General features: G+C 43.7%; 3 protein-coding genes across 5 annotated transcripts; 1 reads left to right on the top strand and 2 right to left on the bottom strand.

Annotated features, from left to right (window-relative positions):
* Positions 1–757: 757 nt before the first annotated feature.
* On the bottom strand, positions 758–6,569 carry LOC120800705 (arf-GAP with dual PH domain-containing protein 2-like). 3 transcript variants are annotated; one of them, XM_040146991.1, is made up of 12 exons: positions 6,506–6,569; positions 5,117–5,223; positions 4,329–4,459; positions 3,734–3,825; positions 3,361–3,449; positions 3,120–3,232; positions 2,854–3,000; positions 2,438–2,521; positions 2,269–2,331; positions 2,051–2,128; positions 1,495–1,723; positions 758–1,356 (listed from the first exon to the last, which is right to left on the bottom strand). In XM_040146991.1, exons 2-12 carry the CDS (start codon positions 5,202–5,204, stop codon positions 1,328–1,330), a joined length of 1,143 nt encoding a protein of 380 aa, XP_040002925.1. In that variant the 5' UTR covers positions 5,205–5,223; positions 6,506–6,569; the 3' UTR covers positions 758–1,327. The 3 variants fall into 3 exon arrangements, with proteins under 3 accessions (XP_040002925.1, XP_040002923.1, XP_040002924.1); XM_040146989.1 differs by lacking the exon at positions 6,506–6,569 and adding an exon at positions 5,827–6,091 and having other exon boundaries at positions 5,117–5,401; XM_040146990.1 differs by lacking the exon at positions 6,506–6,569 and adding an exon at positions 5,827–6,091.
* On the top strand, positions 6,000–8,918 carry tefm (transcription elongation factor, mitochondrial). The gene is made up of 5 exons (XM_040146992.1): positions 6,000–6,254; positions 6,548–7,032; positions 7,653–7,802; positions 7,949–8,127; positions 8,305–8,918. Exons 1-5 carry the CDS (start codon positions 6,212–6,214, stop codon positions 8,570–8,572), a joined length of 1,125 nt encoding a protein of 374 aa, XP_040002926.1. The 5' UTR covers positions 6,000–6,211; the 3' UTR covers positions 8,573–8,918.
* Positions 8,919–8,949: 31 nt separating this feature from the next.
* Positions 8,950–15,707, bottom strand: atad5b (ATPase family AAA domain containing 5b). Its single transcript, XM_040147515.1, has 13 exons — positions 14,672–15,707; positions 14,478–14,574; positions 14,295–14,377; positions 13,974–14,122; positions 12,630–12,801; positions 12,101–12,375; positions 11,907–12,000; positions 11,758–11,822; positions 11,350–11,527; positions 11,105–11,229; positions 10,191–11,011; positions 9,691–9,849; positions 8,950–9,274 (listed from the first exon to the last, which is right to left on the bottom strand). Exons 1-13 carry the CDS (start codon positions 15,513–15,515, stop codon positions 9,196–9,198), a joined length of 3,141 nt encoding a protein of 1,046 aa, XP_040003449.1. The 5' UTR covers positions 15,516–15,707; the 3' UTR covers positions 8,950–9,195.
* Between the last annotated feature and the right edge of the window lie 1,912 nt (positions 15,708–17,619).

The following is a 17,619-nucleotide window of genomic DNA, read 5'->3' as shown; positions in this document are numbered from 1 at the left end:
TTGGTTAGCCCGATGACATTTCTGTTACCGGGAAAATGTTACAGAGTGAGATGTCTTGATGCAGCGCCTTGCAACATGCGCCACCTGGAGGTAAGAAGAAAAAAACTAAACAAAAAAAGAAAAAAAAACAGCAGCCACTAGAAGTTTAAAGATCTGCGGGAGTGCTGTAGATACACGGTATGAACCGGTGCTGTGGGCTCTCTGTTATGATTGCACCATGCTGCTGTTACCCAGTTGAAACAGAAATCGAATTCCCAGGCACAGACTGAGGCGTATTTTCAGTTCAGCCCACTCAAACACTCAAGCCACTACTACTGTAGGAGTAGGCTTCGAAACCATATGGCAATTCATGGTCCACTTTATCACCAGGGCCCAGATGCTAGGGGGACCCAGTCTCTCCCACTTTTAGTGCCTTGTGTATGTATTAATCGCTAATTTATTCACTAATCATTAATTTAGGAGAATACACCTTCTAAACACATATAGTATTAAGAAACAAAGTTGCTAATAATTAAATGACCACCAACTAATTGCCAAATGGTGAACCTGGAGCCTTCAGGTCCCCCTGTGGGTCTGGGGGCAATGTGGCAGTTGTACACATGGCCCGGTTGGTAATCCACCCTTGTATATCACTATAACTTGTCCATGATAATAAATGCATCTGGGTAGAGGCACCTCTACAAGGCCTGATATTTTTAAAAAAAAATGGTAAAACACGAAAAGCAGGAATCAGTTGTGTATCAAATTTATTTAACTAATGAAGATTTTGCAGTGTAAACTATATACACAGTTAAAATGCATGTGTGTGGGAAAGATTAATCTTTTCAAAAATGTGCAATTTTAGTTAATCAAAGAAAACACAAAAATAGAAAATTACTACAAAGAACAGCTCATTTTATGTAAAATCTATAGTCCCTGTTTTTAATAAATACAATATTTGGTTTCAGTGTATTCATAACGTAATGCAAGCGAATTCTTTTATCAGTTTTCACTGTGGCACGGACAATGCAAAACATTGAAGAAATACTGCTTCTGATGTGCTTGGATCTTACAAAGCAGCGACGTCTCGGCTGTGACAGCAACTTCTCCAAAGTGTCACACTGTAATCACAGACGCTGCAGCCTGTGCAAAGTGTCGGGGTTGAGTTGAGTGTCAGTGGTGTTGAACAGTCCTGCCGGTAAGAGGGAGAGTTTGTCTCCATTTGTTTGTTTTGTTTTTCATCCCCACTGACAGCTGACAGAGCTATCAGTCTGCTATGTCCTAAAAGGATATTTTCTCGTTATCGCATCCTGAACTTCTGCACGCCAGCAGGTAAAACTGTTCCCCGTCATTTCCCCCTTCTCAAGTTGGCCTCATCTGTGTCAAAAACAGAAGGAGAGAAATACCACGGACTCAGTGGCAGAACGTAATTCACCATCAATTCACGTTCATGCCATCTTTAAAACACAGCAGGACGTTAGCTGCGCTGCGTCAGGTGCAAAATCAGTATCTTACTAGCGTAGTCCTCTGGGGTCATGGGTTGAGAGATGACCTTTCTAAGTGCCTCCAGCCACTCCCTCTGCTCCTGCTCCTGCTCGCACATAAACACAAACTGCCTGTCTGGAGTCTGCAGCGTGATGCCACAGCGCCACCGGCCTCCCCTCAAGCTCTTGCCGCTGCTCTCTGAAACAGAGTAGCTGTGGCTCTCTGTGCCGATAAAGACAGCACCCAGCTCTGTAGCATCCTAAAAGCGAATAAAAGCCAGCACAGGGATGTGCTTAGTGAAAACCACTGGGTGTAATCAACTGCAAACCATATGCATTGTTTCATATCAGGATAAAATCTGCATGTGATTAAAACCTTATAATTTACCTAGAAAGGTTGTCTACCTCCAAAATAATGCAATTAGTTTGAATGCATAATCATTGTACTTTTTTTATAACTGTTGAGTGTCAGAATTACTGCCTAATATTCAAGTAAAAAATTTCATATAATTTTTATTAAAAAAAAACAAACACTTTTCACTTTTCACACACACTGTAGACACTTCGGCATATTCTCTGCTCTTTACCAGTGGGGTTTTAAAATACAGAAGCTTTCTGTCCATTGACCACAGTGTGAACCACCTCTTCTTGAACGGCTCCCGTTGCTGAAAACACAGAGAGCAAAAGGGACAGAGAGAGAGAGAGAGAGAGAGAGAGAGAAAGTCAAAGCAAATCAGTTTGTCATATATATCAAAGGTAAACAAATCCAAATAATTTTTGTGTTAATTCAAGATAGCGGACGGACCGTGGGCCCAGTTTTCTCCATGTATCCCTCCTTCAGGCAGTGTCTTGTCAACTGAGGTATTAACTGTGTAAAGAAACACGGGTAATACTGTTATCTCAGCAGAAGTTGCAGTTTAGCTCTTGAACTTTAACGGCCTGTCTGAGTGAATCTTAATGAAAAACTGTCTTACATCATTGTCTCGAAGAGCGGGATGTTTCTTCTGGAGGTATGCCAACCGTGTTGCCCGAATAGCATTGAATAAAGATACAATTACCTAGAGCATAGGGCATCAGATATAGGACAATAGATCAGAAAGACTAATACTGTACATAAATAGCATCCATGCAGGTATATTGTCTGGACAGTTTCATACATTTTAGGCATACAGCATAGGGGGTAAGTTTCAGAAGGTCTGCTGAACGAGATTGCATTGGGTTTTCTTTTTCTCCCTCTCCCTAACAGTAATTTGTTAGATTCAAAGGTAAGAGGCTCTATACAGGCACTGATAGGTGTCCATGGTGCAGGCTTTGTGTGCTTTATGTGCCAAGACAAGTCATTCACCTGTTACAAGTGGAAATAAAACAGCACTATACTAGTTGAGCCCACCTGCCCCTTCTCGTGGTACACAAACAGATTCCTCGTACGTTCGTCCTGCAGGTAGGATATCTGCAGACCGTGGGCATGGCCGACCTTCTCTGTCTGGAAAACTGCATTCAGATCCTTCATACTGATGACAGCTTTGGGAACCTTGGACTTGTGTTGTTTTTTTTAAGAGGGTTGGGGGGTTTAAAAGATTAGAAACAGTTTTTGAGCGTAAGCCAAGTATGCTCATAAAACACTGTAGATGATGACATGGCAACTGAACTACTCACATCCTCTTTAATGAAGTATCTGAGGGTGAAGTCTTTCTGGGACAGCAGAAAGAGCCTCTTAAGAAACTGCTTGTTGTCCCTGCATTTCTTCCACAGTGTTGACTCAAATGAATCTGGATCAGATACATCAAATAAATAAAAGGGATGCATCTTACAATCTGTATAGTAAACAAAAGCAGACTCTGAATATTTTGCTGTTTGGAAGAATATCCTCTCGTTAGCACAATGGCAGTATTACTACCTGAGCTATAAACTTGCTGAAAGCAGTTCTTTTCTCCTGTGAATTCTCTTCTTTCATACTTTGCGCGGATCCATTGATCCTTGAGAACACTAAAAGCAGAGCAAAACACCCATTAATGTGTCCTCATGGACAAAACACAATCACTTAAGTAAATAAAAGCCACAGAAAACACGTTGGCCTGTCACTGATGAATAAACAAAATTCATACTGTCTCTAGCAGAAGCTCCACCTCAGTACTTAAACCTCATTGTATATACTGTATGTGGCACGGGAGCTGTCCCCTCCCATTCACTAAATAGAGTATTTGTTGAGTCTTCACTTTTCACTTCCGCTGAACTAATGAGGTGAATGGGCGGTACATGCGGTAACTCACATGCAGTCTTTTTGCTGTGGACGGTAGAAAAAGGCAGGGACACACTTCTCAAAAATGGCTTTGGCTGCAGAATTTCCCATCTCCCGCATGAACTGAAACCAGGGATTTCAAAAGTAACAACAAGACGACTGATATTCAGAGTTATGCAGCTAATTTGGATATCCTGCTTTGTTTTTTCAAGACAAACCATCGGGGGAGATTATAAACAATAAGAAAAAACAGATCAGAGAATACTCTCCAGCAAAATTAACTTTGTATCTACCCACAACTGGAGCATTAACACAGCGGACTGATTAGCTTTCGATATTCAAAATTCAAAGGTTTAATTTGTCACATGATCATTCAATATGTACGGTGAAAGGCAGGGTGATGTACTCCTGATGTATGTGTTAAAAAGAGGCTAGTGGGAAAAGGATAATAATCTGAAGTGAGAGTCAACACTAGGAATAGAAAAATAAATCTAAGAAATAAAATTTCAAAGATAAGAAATAATTATAAACATGTCAAATATACAAATGTAGATGGAATAAATAATAAATATATGTTATAGCTATAATTGGCCATTATCAGATGAATTCATACTAGAAAGTTATACCTCTACTAGTGAATCTTCCCAGAGATCCAGACGTATGGATTTCACTTTGCTGACAGCGGGCAAATTACGATGCATCCCTGAGCAGTTCAGGCACACAAAGATGCCAAGAGTGTAGGAGGCCCAGTCCGGCTCTGGAAGCAAAAATGATCACAACGTTTACTCTGTGAGAAGGAACCACATACGGTAAAACCTCTCGCTGTGTGAAGCATAATTACATTCCACAGCAGAAAAAAGTAAAAGTGCAAACAAGGGTTTCTTTTCTGGGCAAACGTAGACTACAATTACGTGGGTAAACTGAACCACGACATGAACCAAAGTAGCGGTATTTCTTGTTTGTCTTTACATGTATTTTCTCTCTCTCTTTCTTTCACACAGGTAAAAACACACACACACACACACACACACACACACACACACACACACACACACAGTATTAACTGTCCTTGGCAGTGATGGCGACAAAGTGTTGGGTTTTATAGGAGGAACAATGAGGTCATACCACAGAATATACAGCAGCTCCACTTCCCCTTATCAAAGTTAATTACAAAATATGACTTGGCATAAACCTTTATTTTGGATAGTTTAACAAACAACATCACGTGGCTCTGTGGTACAGGCCGCTGTTTACCATTCTTCACATTTAAATAAAGAAAACACTTTAATTCACACAGAAATCAGGTTTATGGGGGAAATATGTATTGTTGAAAAGTTAAGCAAACATTAAACAACGCTAATGTCCTGATTAAAATGTATAGATTTTGGAGATGAAACTTTGTCAGTGTACTCACCAGGAGCTCCACAGTCGGCGCACAAGTTGTTACCTGGCTGTCGCACCAAATCCAGCAGGATTTTGTTATTTCTTTCCAGACTGGCCATGGGTGAAGGTACTTTGCCTCTGTTAGAGTTGAATCCCAGCGAAAAATCTACTAAGTGTTAGCTCCATATTGATTCTACATTCAGTTTTAAGGTGCAGAGCTATTCTGCTCTGTGGCAGGTGAAAAACATCACTTCTTCTCACTGCCCAGTGGCCCAGCATTTCCTCTTAAAAGCACAGCATCATGCAGTTTATTGTTCTGCACACAAATGCAAAGGTCCAGAAATAACAGAGAAGGGAAGTAAAACAGACGTCACCACATAGCAGGGCGATTGACTTGTATGTAGTTCATAGAAAACTGTTAGTCTGACTGGTGCGGGCAAGGTGTTATGTTATGAGATGTAGATTGTAATGTATGTGTAGGCTATCGTGAGTAAAGTTTTGTTCGTTTAAGCATATTTTGCATTTGATTAAAATGCAGAGCAGACACAACAAAAACATCCATTATTGGAGACTATGCTGATAAATACATCCAAGCATTAATATCACTCTTTTGGAACCTGTCACTTATTATCATAATTATTAGCTTGTGGATGTGAACAGACTTTGCTTGACTGACACATCCCCGACTCTCCTCTTGAGCTTCCACGCACTCGTAAAGGCAGGACAAAATGACGCCTTTACCTTTTTAGTCATTACTACTACGTAGATTTTGGTGACCTCGTGTAATTCCCAGCACAGCTTCACTTTCGCTTCGGCCTGAGGGGTGCGGGATCTCTACAGTGTGCGGGGTCCTTAAAGACAAACCCATGAGCACAGTCACTGCAACCTGCCGGAGGGTAGCTACGATATCTGACTGCAATAACCCCACACACCCCTACACAGCCAGTGGCGGTATACATTTTTAAACACAACAGAAGAAGGAGCGGCAGTCCGGAACCAATCCAAGCGGTGTTGCTGTGCGACACCGGTCGATTGTAAAGCGTCGTACGACAAGCAGAGGGCAAGGTTTTCCAACCCGCGTGATGTTGTAGCTCGAGCGATCGAGTATTAACGTTAACTGACGACGATGTGGGTCACCAGGCGTTTTCTGTCCTCGCTCGCGCAGAGAAGTACGTTTTCACGCTGTTAGATTAAGTCTCAGTCTACAGACTGGTAACGCTAGCTTAATTTAGATGGTTGCAACCGCCTAATTTAAGCTGCCAGAGCTGATATTAATATTTCCACTGTTGTATCTGTTTTAGACCTTTTTTAAGCGACGTATCTATTTTACAAGTTCACAGTAACTAACACGAAGGCTTTATATCCGCGTGTTGTGGAGAGTCCCAGCTATTTAAAGGTCTCGCTATGTCCAAACACGTACTGGTTTGGCCACTCAGCTCCCTCTCCCGTATTTCGTCCACAGGTCAGTCTGCAGGACAGTCCGGTTTATTCCGTCGCCCTAAGCACCGCTCCCTCCCCGAGCTGGAGATTCGGCATCTCCAGTGCACATGCTGCTGGAGAAGCCAGGTTCCCGTGGCCGGCTTTGAGACCCTGAACGCCGCCCTCTCCTCCACTTCTGAGCCCTGCAAGGACACCGGCAGACCCCTGGACGCCTGCTACACCTCCGAGCAACGAGACGCCATCCTCCAGCTGCTTAACAACGCCTCGCCGTCAGAGCTGGCCGGCGTCAAGCTCCTCAGAGGCCGCAAGTCGCTCAACATCGTGGACTACAGGACTAAAAACGGACCCTTTAAAACTCTGGAAAGTGTGGTGAAGGTGCCGCTGCTGAAGCACAAAAGTGCCGTCATAGTCTTCAACTCCATCCTCAACCCGGTTAAGAAGGAGAGGAAAGTGAGGATACAGCTGGCCAAGTTTATCAGGCCAGAGGTTGACAGGTCCTGGTTGGAGGTGAGGTACTGGTCCTGTGTATGTGAATTTAACGGTCTTTTTCAGCTCGGCGTTAATACCCAGATTAACCTGGTTTGGCTGAGCAGGCTACAGAGATGGTCTCAGCCTTAAATCCCTGGTGTTTTCCAGCATCTGCCCAGCCCCCTACAAACTTAACATTGCTGCTCTAGTCTAAATGAGCAGAAAAGCATAATGAATGCAGACGCCTCCACACACGGAAATCGGTTTGATGAGTATGAACGTGAGGTGAATCGTATGCTGTGGCCTTCCCCGTCACCAGTTCTCAGCACCTAGGGGAGATTCTGGAGCAATGCGCTGAAGAACACAATCCACCAATATCAAAACACCAAATGAGGGTTTCTCCTTTAATTCATCCCCCATCTCTAGATAGCTACGCTATTGGTCTGGATCTGCCTGAGATGCAGGTACGGGTGTAACACAGGGCAAGAAAGTCTGTTTTCCTGTTGTGCAGGACGGCGACTCTCATCTCTGACCTCTGATGTTTGATAGTCTCAGTGTTCGTCTCATTTCAGTTGTCACACAAAATGTTAAATGTAAAAAGAGAAAACAGGGGAAACCAATTATGACCACTTATCATGATTCTGTATTTGTTTAATCAGGATGCCAGTTCCATAGTGTCAATAGTATGTGGGACTAATAAAGTCGCCTGGGCACATGTGGACCGTGGGATGACTGTACTGGATTGGCAACAGCTGGAATGTCCTAATTTCTTGAGGGGAACATACATGGCTTCTGCTTACTTGAATGATGTGAGTATGTAGAGTCCATGTTATTTTTGAAATTTTACGCCGTGACTAGTTGAATGAAGCTCACTGACGTTTGGCTGGAACTTACCGTTCAGAATCTAAACCCGTATCCCACTGCACAATTTGTAATTTCTCTTTTCTGCCGACAGGTTTCTGCAGTCGTGTCACTCCTCCCTTCTGCCGACTTCTACATTATAGAGAAATCCTCAATCTCAGTCCAGAACACTGCTCTGTTCCCCGTCATGGCTCACATGAGGACGGTGGAGGCCATGCTGTTTGCTCTGCTGGAGCCCAAAAACTCAGCACCAGAGTCTAATATTCCTCCAAGGTGGGGAAGGAGTGATTTCATGTCAATAATGACTGTTCTCAACCTCAAAGCTTGACTTGAGCTTCAGCTCTGTCACTTTCTGTAGCTTGTCTGGTACAGTGTGCATTTTAAATCCTGAACGTAAAGGTAGTGACCTGACACACAAATTCCCTCCTTAATTTCTTTCTTCCTTTGCAGAGTTTTGAACATTATGCGAACTGCTGTGGGACGCCATTTTGGACTAATGGTGGGCGAGTCCCGGACCAGCGGGGCACAGACAGTGCGACAGCTGATGACTGAGTCGGTGACGCAGAAGCTTCCCAGGATAAACTTTCCCCAAGAGCTGCTGGTCAAGTACAGGAACTCCTTCCAACTGGGGAGCAGAAGAGGAGGAGGAGAGGAACTCTGTGATGCCCTGCTTCAGGCTGTAGCTTTTTACGAGCTGCTCTCTGAATCTTCCAGTTAGCCCCCACCTGGACCGATCTCCTGCCCCAACCATGAACTATTTCCACTATAACAAACCTCATAAGTGGCAATTTGAGCCCTTTTGAATCCCTGAAAAGATATGGTGGTGGTTGATGTTATATTTAAAGTACTGAATATACCTATGGTTACATATGACACTGTAGTAGTAATTTTTTTTTTTTTCCCCCCTTCAGGATGCTAAGCATGACTGTTGCTACAGTGTTATGTTTTTTTTCTGCTGTTGATCTTGTTCGATTTGGACACTAAACAAAACTAATTGCTGTCTACCATCTTCTGCTTTCTGAGGATTTTTATTCAAGTTGGTTTGTGTTACATTTTATGCAATATTATATTAAAGCAAATATTATGTTTAGCAATATTATGTTTCTCATCAGCAACCCATGTCTGTATGTGAACAGTCAAAATGCTTTTCGTTCTTTAAAAAGGGAGACCCCTAAAAGAATTTTATAAGATCATGCTAATTTACAAAAATAACTTTTATTTACTCTTCATGGTTGCATTTACATACGAATAAAACGGGATTTCCCATCTCAAGTGTGTAAACTTCATTTGATTAACAGTATTCAGTATTCATAAGGTGAGGTAGTCTTTCCAGATTTTTCTCTAAGAGAAATCTTCTGCCAGGAGTTGAAGAGTTGACTTTGACAGGCCCAGGTCTCTGCTGCCGAGGTAGTTCAGACACCTGTTGCGGGGGATAAATCATTTAAATTTTGGCTGCAAAAACATAAGTAATTATTTGGCCGTATATTATCACATTAAATAGTCAAATTGATGTATAGTACTGTGTATGTAACTAACATGATTTAATCCAGCAGTGATTCAAATTGAAGACCTAACTGATTACACTACTTGTCTTAAAAAAAAAAAAAAATGTAATTACGTAAGGAAGCAGTGGAGCATAAGATACAGCTGCCATCATCTGCCTTCCATTGTCACGCTAACAACTCTGGTGTTACAGGCATCATTACAATGGAAATCAAACTGGATTTTAATGTATTCGTAATAGCCCGTTAAGTGTGAAATATTGACTATTTGTACAGGAGACTGTAGACCTCCTGAAGTGAAAGTGAATTTAAAGCTGTGTTGTATCTGGCTCACCCGACCGGCTCCTCTTTCTGTTGCTGTGCTCTGTGAAAGCGACAGATGGAGCGGAGGGCCGGAACGTAGTCGACACTGACAGCTTGTCTGTTCCCCAGCAGGCTGAAGGATTTACTGCTGAGCACCGTCCTGCTCAGCTCGTACCTCCTCTGGGACACACTGGAGGGAGAGGCACAAATATAACGTGGTCGAAAAGCAGACATTTTTGTTTTGGCCCTTCCAGATTACGGGAAAAATCAAAGTAAACGAATAATGTTTTTGAAGATAACAAAAAAAAAGCATGGATGGAAAACACATGGTCATATATTTTATTAAAAACATAGCATCTTAATGCGTCCACATGACTTATCCCCTGAAAATCTGACATTCAAATGATTAAAGGAAGCTTATGAAAGGACAGCTTAAGTGAACACAGGGCACGAAACCCATATCGGTCATCTTCCAAACTGAAATACCAGAGAGTAAACAATCTGAATCAGTATTCAGGAGTTGAGCCTCACCTTGGTGCACACAGAGGTTGAAAACTAAATCTGAGGCTCTGTGTTTTGGGAGAGGCGGGGAATGTCAGTCTCTCCACCAGCCTCTCCCACTTTTTTTCTTCCACTTCCTGTCTGTGTTTTTGGGCTTCAGTCCACGCCTCACGTACTCGCCGCCAGCATCTGTGACACCCCAAGCCTTCAGCAGCAGCCTGAATTTCCAACATCCTCTCCTGGCTCCAGCTCCTGCCCTCCTCCTCGCTCATCTCATCCAACAAGCCGTCCCTTATCCCTGCTCCTGTCCAGACAAAAGCCTCAGGTCTACATGAGCCTGAAACGAGCAGTGCTGTAGCCGGCAGTGTGACGTCAAGGTACGACATGAGGTCAAAGAAGTCAGCCAGGGCGTCTAAGCAGTCGGTTTCCACTTTGGTTGCTATTTGTTCAGTCGATTCGCTTGAACTAGGGAGTCTTGAATGAGCCCCCTTTAATGATAATGAGGTTCTTTGAGGTTTGTGGGTCCAAGTGGAAGATGACGTGGTGTCGAACACTGTTGCCATATATTTCCTTCTACTAAGCCTGGAGATATTCCTAACGCATTTGCAGTTGGTCGCTGGCGCCTTTGGACTGACATTGCGATTGAGCCGCTGGAAGTGAGGATCAGTGTCAGAGGGCGCCAGCTCGCTCTGCAGCACGGAACGAGTCTCCTTGTCCGGGTAGTGCGCTGAAGTTTCCTTGGCGCCAATGGGTAGAAGGAGATCCAGGTTGGTGTAGAGAAGAGGCACACCTCCTTTCCAGCTCTCAGCTAGGAGCCTCAGGAGCTTGTTCGAGTCTGTTTCAGACCAGTGCTGACACAGAGGAATGAAAGACTAATTACTGACAAAGTGCATTTTTCTTTGGAGAAAAGCTTATGAACCTTATGTAGAGAAAGGAATACTTGCCTTTAGGAGGTCCAACAGTTGGTTTTGGTTGACAGGGTGGAGGCCGAGCATGCTGGCAGTGCAGCCTGTGTCACATGGGGGAAGACTGGAGCCTAAACTGTCTCCCCCTTCAGCAGCACATGAGTCTAGATTGGGAAATGGAAAAAAACTCCTGCTTATCTTTACTGGTATTTAAAGTTTTTTTTTGGTGACAAAATCTGTGCCCATAAAGTGGGCCTGATTGTGATATATTTAAAGTAACATACAGTGTATGGGAGTAGGCTCCTTGGGCAAGCCTCCACCGCTGTCCACCCAGAACTGCAGCTGCAGCAGGCAGCGTCTGACGTCACCACAGGTGAGTCTGAGGAGGCTGCGGACATCATCCAACTCCGGTCGCAGATTCTCAGCCAAACACACCAGCTGCACGTAGCTACAGACATTCGCCTTGGAACAGATGGAGTAGGTTCATGACAAAGCGGGTCATTTTTTTTATCATATTTGCTCTAATGATTCTGCATGTGTGGGGAGCCTATAATAGTACACTGAGCAGCCAGCAGAGGGTTTTTTTTGGGGGGGGCACAAACATACACGGAAAGTGTGGAACTACATCAGGGAACAAGCATGCATTTCACACTGAAGTTGCACAAGAATCCGGAAAGAAAAGTTTGACTTACCACTGGTGGGGTTTTGAAAATGATTTCCCCCAAGCTGCCGTTGAATCGCTCTCTGAACAAGGGATCTAAAGAGGGCATGTATTTTGCATCACAGCCGGTCTTCAGAACTGCTCTATTCAAAATTACACAGCGTGTGTGTGTGTGTTTACCATTGGTGGTCAGAATGACTGGTCTTTTAGTGGTTGTCATGAAAGTCTTGATGGCTGCGAGGAAACCTACATCGTCGTCAAATATGACATCAACCTGTGGGAGCAGACGGATCAGCCCAGACCAAAGATGGGTTACGAGCAGCTTCATATCCATTAAATTAAAGGTCTTACAGTGTCGCGTTTCCACGGTTTACCTCTTCAAACAGAATGAGTGATGTGGCTGTCTTTTTGCTCCGTGGCGCTGTTTGATCACAGCCGGGTGATGAGAAACCCAATTTCTTACTGTCTGGTTTCTCAGATGGCGACAGGCCACGAAAGTGTAAGTGATCTGCTTTGGCCTTCATCTTAAAGTAGCTGGCCAGCGTGACTGTGGCTGGATTAGCTTTTCCTTTGCGAGTAGAGCGGCCAAAGTTCTGTGCTCTCCTCTTTTTTGAGGTAGAGATGACATTTTTAGGAGGCACTGTTTTTCCTGTTAAAAAAAAAAAAAAAAAAAAAAGAATACAAATGCCTGTAAAAAATGTTACAAGATCACGGGGTGCTCCATTACTGTCTACAGATATATATTTAAACCCTACGTAAACTTGACACTATGAGGCTTTTAACTTTTTTCACAACACAATCATTGTTGCAGGCTTGTTTAAGTAAGTCGGTAAGTAAGTAAGAGATTTTGTATCGTTGTTCAAATTTTAATGATGACCCTGCCCTTTATCGGTCATCTCCTACCAGGTAAAGCCTCAGGTTTAGCAGCGCAGCTGCTGGCGTTGTAGTTGTTGAAGTAAGTTGGTTTCAGCGGGTCCTTGCCCGACGCCTCCACTAGGTGGGACTGGGTAGCCTCCTTCAGCTGGGACAGAACATGGCGGCCACTGCGCTGTGAGGAGCAGTTCACCTCAAACACCTTTGATTGAAAAGGAGAGGAAAAATGAAATGATGATTGCTCTTGGTTAAGTATGACGTCCAGATGATTACTTGTCATGAAAGCAGTCTAAAATCTGGTGTAACTCATGTGATTTGATCCTAGTAAGGGCCACAAAATATCAATACAACAACAGTTTCATCTTAAATGTGTCCTTTTTACGTGATTTCATTTAGAATAACCAGGGTCATAGTTGTTGATTTTTGTGACTTATCTCAAATTCTTGATCTTCTTCTGAGGCAAAAGAGTCAGGTAACAGTGACAAGAGGGCATCATTTCAATCAGCCACAGGAGCATGAGCACAGATCGGAATATAAGTAAGCTGCTCGTCTTTGAGTAACATACTTGTGTGGAACGGAAAACATGTCCTCAGAGGCCAGGAGAAAGAGAAGGGGATGGCAGCAGGGGAGCACATAACAAATCCATGGTTTCATCTCACAGTCTCGAAATAGAAAAGAATTGGAGCTGGAGCTTACAAAGAGAAGAAAATGCATGTTTGTTTTTATGCCCGGGTGAACTGGATATCTGAGATGTTTAGTAGGAGTATGCAGCCATATGACCTATTGGAAACTTTAATTTATGAATGATTTTGTCAGGCCGTCTGTGGTGTAGACGCTGTGGACATAATAATTTTAGACCGCATGTAGAAGAGTTGTGCCGCTGACTGAAAACTATTTTGCCAAATAGCTTTTTAATAACAGTTGTCTAAAACATTATTTTTCAATTACATGAGTTAAGGTATTACTGGCGAGCCTCTCCATGAGTATCTGTGTGAGCTTTTTCAAACAGTTTTTCATTATTGTAGGTTAGGGTTATGTGTGTCAACTTTCTCGTGTAAATTTGTGATTAAAACCTGACAGTGATGCAGTTTCTACAGCTAAAGACAAACTGGTTATCTATGGGAATTCATTAATCTGTTCATTTTAAGGGGTTGTTTCAAGGAACAGATTGGATTAGATTTGACATGTGTAATCATGCTTCTGTTATTACATTATTGTTCTCAGTGCTGAGTTAATACTGAGACTTTTCACCCCAACAACAATCAGTGTTTGGTGGAAATGATGGGTTTTTTTTTTAAGATATAAAAATGGATGCAATTGACACCTTTTGGCGGCACGTATTGAAAGATATTGGACCTTTTCATAAATTCCAACCTTGAACCCAAGCTCCTGTGCGCAGGCATACACCGCGGCAGTCTTCCCCACACCCGGAGGTCCCGTTATCAGCATGGCGTTACACAGTGGATCCTCTCTGTCGCCTTCTGCCCCAGCCTCACCTTGGAAGTCTCCACAGTCCCACGAGTCTGCACAGAAGCACAGTCACTACTTTCCCAGCCAAAAAAAAAAAAAATCCCACACACGGAAATCCTCGCATGTGAATACACAAAAATAAGCAGGCCTGTGACAAACATTTGGTCATGGCTCACTGGAACCCACATTAAAAATTTGACCCTGAGTGGAGATATAAAGGCTTACCATTGCTGTTGTCTTTATCTTTCCTTTCCTCCATGTTTCTCCTCTCATCACAGTCAGCTCTCAGTTTCCATTTCCTCAACCAACTGAATCCCAGACCAAAATGAAGAGAAAAGCGTGTGCTCACTCTGATTTCAAGTCCAACATATCGGTGAAGGGGTTAGGAAGCTAGTGAAGAAAACTCACCTGTGGAGTTTATTCACTGAGACAGAGTTGCCGACGACTTCACTTGAATGCCCAGGGCTGTACTTGTCTGTCCAGAGAGTATCCCCCAAACTGCATTCTTGGACAAAAGGAAAGAAAAGTTCATTTTCTGTCATTAAAATGTGACCAAAACAGGCCTTGGGACTACAAGCGCGTCGGTGTCTGAGAAGGTCTACCTCCGTGGAGAGTACCACGGGGCATGGGCGACTGGCCGGAACATTCCACGCCATCGGTGCCTCCCGAGTTCGGCTCGCGGCGGCTCCCGCTCTGCTGCCGCAGTCTGTGAGTGCGACTCAGCTTCCTGCTCCCTGGCCGCCTCGTCACGGGGAGGACGGTACTGTCCCGGACGCCCGGTGCTGACAGGGGACACCGATCCCTACCGACGACACCCTGTGCAGTGGGACTACACCTCGGGCGCTTGGACTCCCGCTCGGAGCCCTCATCTCCTCGCTTCCTCTTCTCTTTGAGGTGCTTCTGTGGGGAGTCCCCTGCTTTGGACGGGAGCATTTTGGGTGAACGCAATGCGCGGACAGTCGCGCCGTTTACAAGCCGCTGCTCGGTCTCACCCGAGGGTCCGGAATCCTGCAGTCTTCCACCCGCTTTCTTCTGCAAAGCGCCGAACACTGTCTGGACTGGAAACGCCGGATTAGACGTTTGGATTTCTTCTAGGCAGCTGTGCAGAGTTGAGGGTGACAGCCGCCCTCTCCGAGTAGACGGAACAAACCCCTTTGTCTCGGTCGGTAACCGATGCTGACTTTTCACCCTTCGCCAACCCTCGCTCTGAGGGGAAGCCAGTGGCTTTCGCAGCTTCTCATCGCCGCTCGCCTTACTCGTCTTCTGCCGTGGTGTACGTAAGAAAATGGGCGCAATATTAATCTCCTTTTGCGCAGGACATCTTGCTGCGCTGCCCCTGCGGTGGTCGAGCTTTTCTTTCGGGGAAGCCTGCAGCGGCAGCATTTGAGCCGTGTTTGTCTTTCGCAGCCAGGGAGGCTGAATCTCCCTCCGGTGATGTTTCAGCATTGGAGCGGCTCGACTCCGACGACACGAACGTTGTCACCTCGGTGGTTTGTGCTGGGTCTTTGCTCGGACCCGCTGTATCCTCACAGTTTGTGCCCCGTTTGAGTTCGCTTCGCACGGCAAAGCAAATCCAAATTCAGACACTGTCCGGATGCATTTTGACTTTGGCGCTCGGCTGTCATGCATGATGTAGTCGTGACGCCAATTTGTATGCGACGTTAACTTTAAATACGCTAAACTAAACTGACTTTTTTTTTTTTTTTTTCACGGAGCCAGCTAGCTAGTCAAGTGTTTTCGCCAAATTATTTCAAGTATAAAAAGGTAAAGGCTAAGGATAAATTAATAAAAAAAAAAAAAAAACCCGACAACTTCGAACTCTAACGGTTTCCATCGCGTGGAAAACGTCCCAACCGCTGTGGAACGACGTCAAAAACGTGCGCGGGGAGGTTTTGGTGTGGCCCAAGATCGTATATAATCGGACAAACTACACAGATGATCTCCCGTACAGTTTAGCATGTGAACTGAACTGATTTCTCCAGGCACCCAGACACCAACCAGTACTCTAGGACTGAAGTGATTAGTTGATTAATCGATTGGAAAATCAATTTGCAACAAGTTTGATAATTAATTGATAAGTTGTTTTTTTTTATGCAGAAATGCCAAAAATCCTCACATACCAGCTTCTCCAGTGTCAGGATTTGTTGTTCTTCTCTCAATAACCTTGTAATTGGTTTTGTGAATATTTGCTGCTTTCCTGGTTTTTTTTATGAAAGTAAACTCAAAATTTGGGGGTTTTTGACTGGTGGTCCAACAAAAAAACAAAACAAACAAAAAAAAAAAGACATTTGAATATGTTCATTTGGGCTTCAGGGAATAAAATTGCCATTTTTTCTTTATTTTCTGACATTTCATACACCAAACAGCCACTCAGCTATTAAAGAAAAGAATTGTCAAATGGATTGATAATGAAAATAATTATTGGTTGTAGCCTTACAGTACTTCTATGATGTAATCATTCTACCTTGGCCAAGGTTTCGTGTTAAACTGAAAAATTGTAGTTTTATAAAACAGAACTGTACAACAAAATGAGTTCAATATAAACTAAAACAGTTCTGGTCATAAAGCTAGACTTTGACTCAGAGTCCCTCTACAAGACAAGGCCACAAGTCATAATTAGTATTTTACTTCAGTGGTGCAAATCTCCAACAAATTTGCAATCAATCAAATTGTGTTAACCCAAAAGATATTGAATAAATCTAGGGCTTTTGGGGCCCCTGCACAGTTGCCCACTTTGCTTAGGTGGTAATCCAGGCTTGGAGAGGACAGACACATCACACTGTATTGATGGCATAAATTCAGTGAATCCAGGTGTGTCAAACACTGTTTGCTTTCAGTGTTCTCACTCAAGAATGGTGAACATGTTTTTTTTGTCCTTCCAGCCGGATGGTCCTACCCATCAACATAGACAGAGGGGATATCCTACCTGAGCAGCATGTCATTGAGGTCACATGGAGAACCAGCTTAGGCCAAGACGATGCTTTCCCATGTTAAAGACGAAACTCTGAGGTGTCCACTACCATGTACATTATCAGCTTATATCTCTGCTAGTGATCGACCTTCCCAGACACTGTGTGTTTGGGAAGTTTGCAAGTTCTACACTCAGCATGTCTCTAGTGAGTATCTAGGGGACATAGGTAGAAACCAAAACTCCAGTTAGCAACGAATTCATCTTCCAGAACGCCTTATGTTGACATACATTTTAAATGCAAAAATGATCTTGAGTACAGAAAGCTCATTAAGACCAGTTATGAGCCACTGTAATGATGAACCTTCACACTGAGTTCACCTTTCAATATACAGAACGACTTCACTGAAACCTCTGCATAATTACCGCCTAATTAAATACGCCTGCTCAATCAAACTGAGCAAGCTCGATCTGGTGATGAGGACAGGGCGATGTAGTCAAAAGCCCCAGAAAGAGTGAGTTTCGAGCTGAGGTTGTTCTGTTGACAGGCAGCAAACTGCTTTGGTGGTCTTGACTTTGTCAACCAAAAAGACCTATAGCATAACCTGCAGCTGGCCATTTCTTCAACCTTTAACCATCTTC

The sequence above is a fragment of the Xiphias gladius genome, chromosome 15, assembly GCF_016859285.1.
Source record: "Xiphias gladius isolate SHS-SW01 ecotype Sanya breed wild chromosome 15, ASM1685928v1, whole genome shotgun sequence".
NCBI lineage: Eukaryota > Metazoa > Chordata > Actinopteri > Istiophoriformes > Xiphiidae > Xiphias > Xiphias gladius.
Note: the sequence above shows the minus strand (reverse complement) of the source record. Positions and strands in the feature narration are given on the sequence as shown.

Bases quoted from the DNA above. Each gene is read 5' to 3' on its own strand.
- LOC120800705 (XM_040146991.1), bottom strand. From the start codon at position 5,204: ATGGCCAGTCTGGAAAGAAATAACAAAATCCTGCTGGATTTGGTGCGA. The intron at 3,826-4,328 runs GTATAACTTTCT...CCCTGGTTTCAG, and splicing joins GGGAAGATTCACTAGTAGAG to TTCATGCGGGAGATGGGAAA. The intron at 2,332-2,437 runs GTAAGACAGTTT...TTCTTTACACAG, and splicing joins CCGCTCTTCGAGACAATGAT to TTAATACCTCAGTTGACAAG.
- tefm (XM_040146992.1), top strand. From the start codon at position 6,212: ATGTGGGTCACCAGGCGTTTTCTGTCCTCGCTCGCGCAGAGAA. The intron at 7,033-7,652 runs GTGAGGTACTGG...TTGTTTAATCAG, and splicing joins TTGACAGGTCCTGGTTGGAG to GATGCCAGTTCCATAGTGTC. The intron at 8,128-8,304 runs GTGGGGAAGGAG...CTTCCTTTGCAG, and splicing joins GAGTCTAATATTCCTCCAAG to AGTTTTGAACATTATGCGAA.
- atad5b (XM_040147515.1), bottom strand. From the start codon at position 15,515: ATGCTGAAACATCACCGGAGGGAGATTCAGCCTCCCTGGCTGCGAAAG. The intron at 11,528-11,757 runs GTAAGTCAAACT...ATCTGTTCCAAG, and splicing joins TTTTCAAAACCCCACCAGTG to GCGAATGTCTGTAGCTACGT. The intron at 11,230-11,349 runs GTATGTTACTTT...TTCCCAATCTAG, and splicing joins GGAGCCTACTCCCATACACT to ACTCATGTGCTGCTGAAGGG.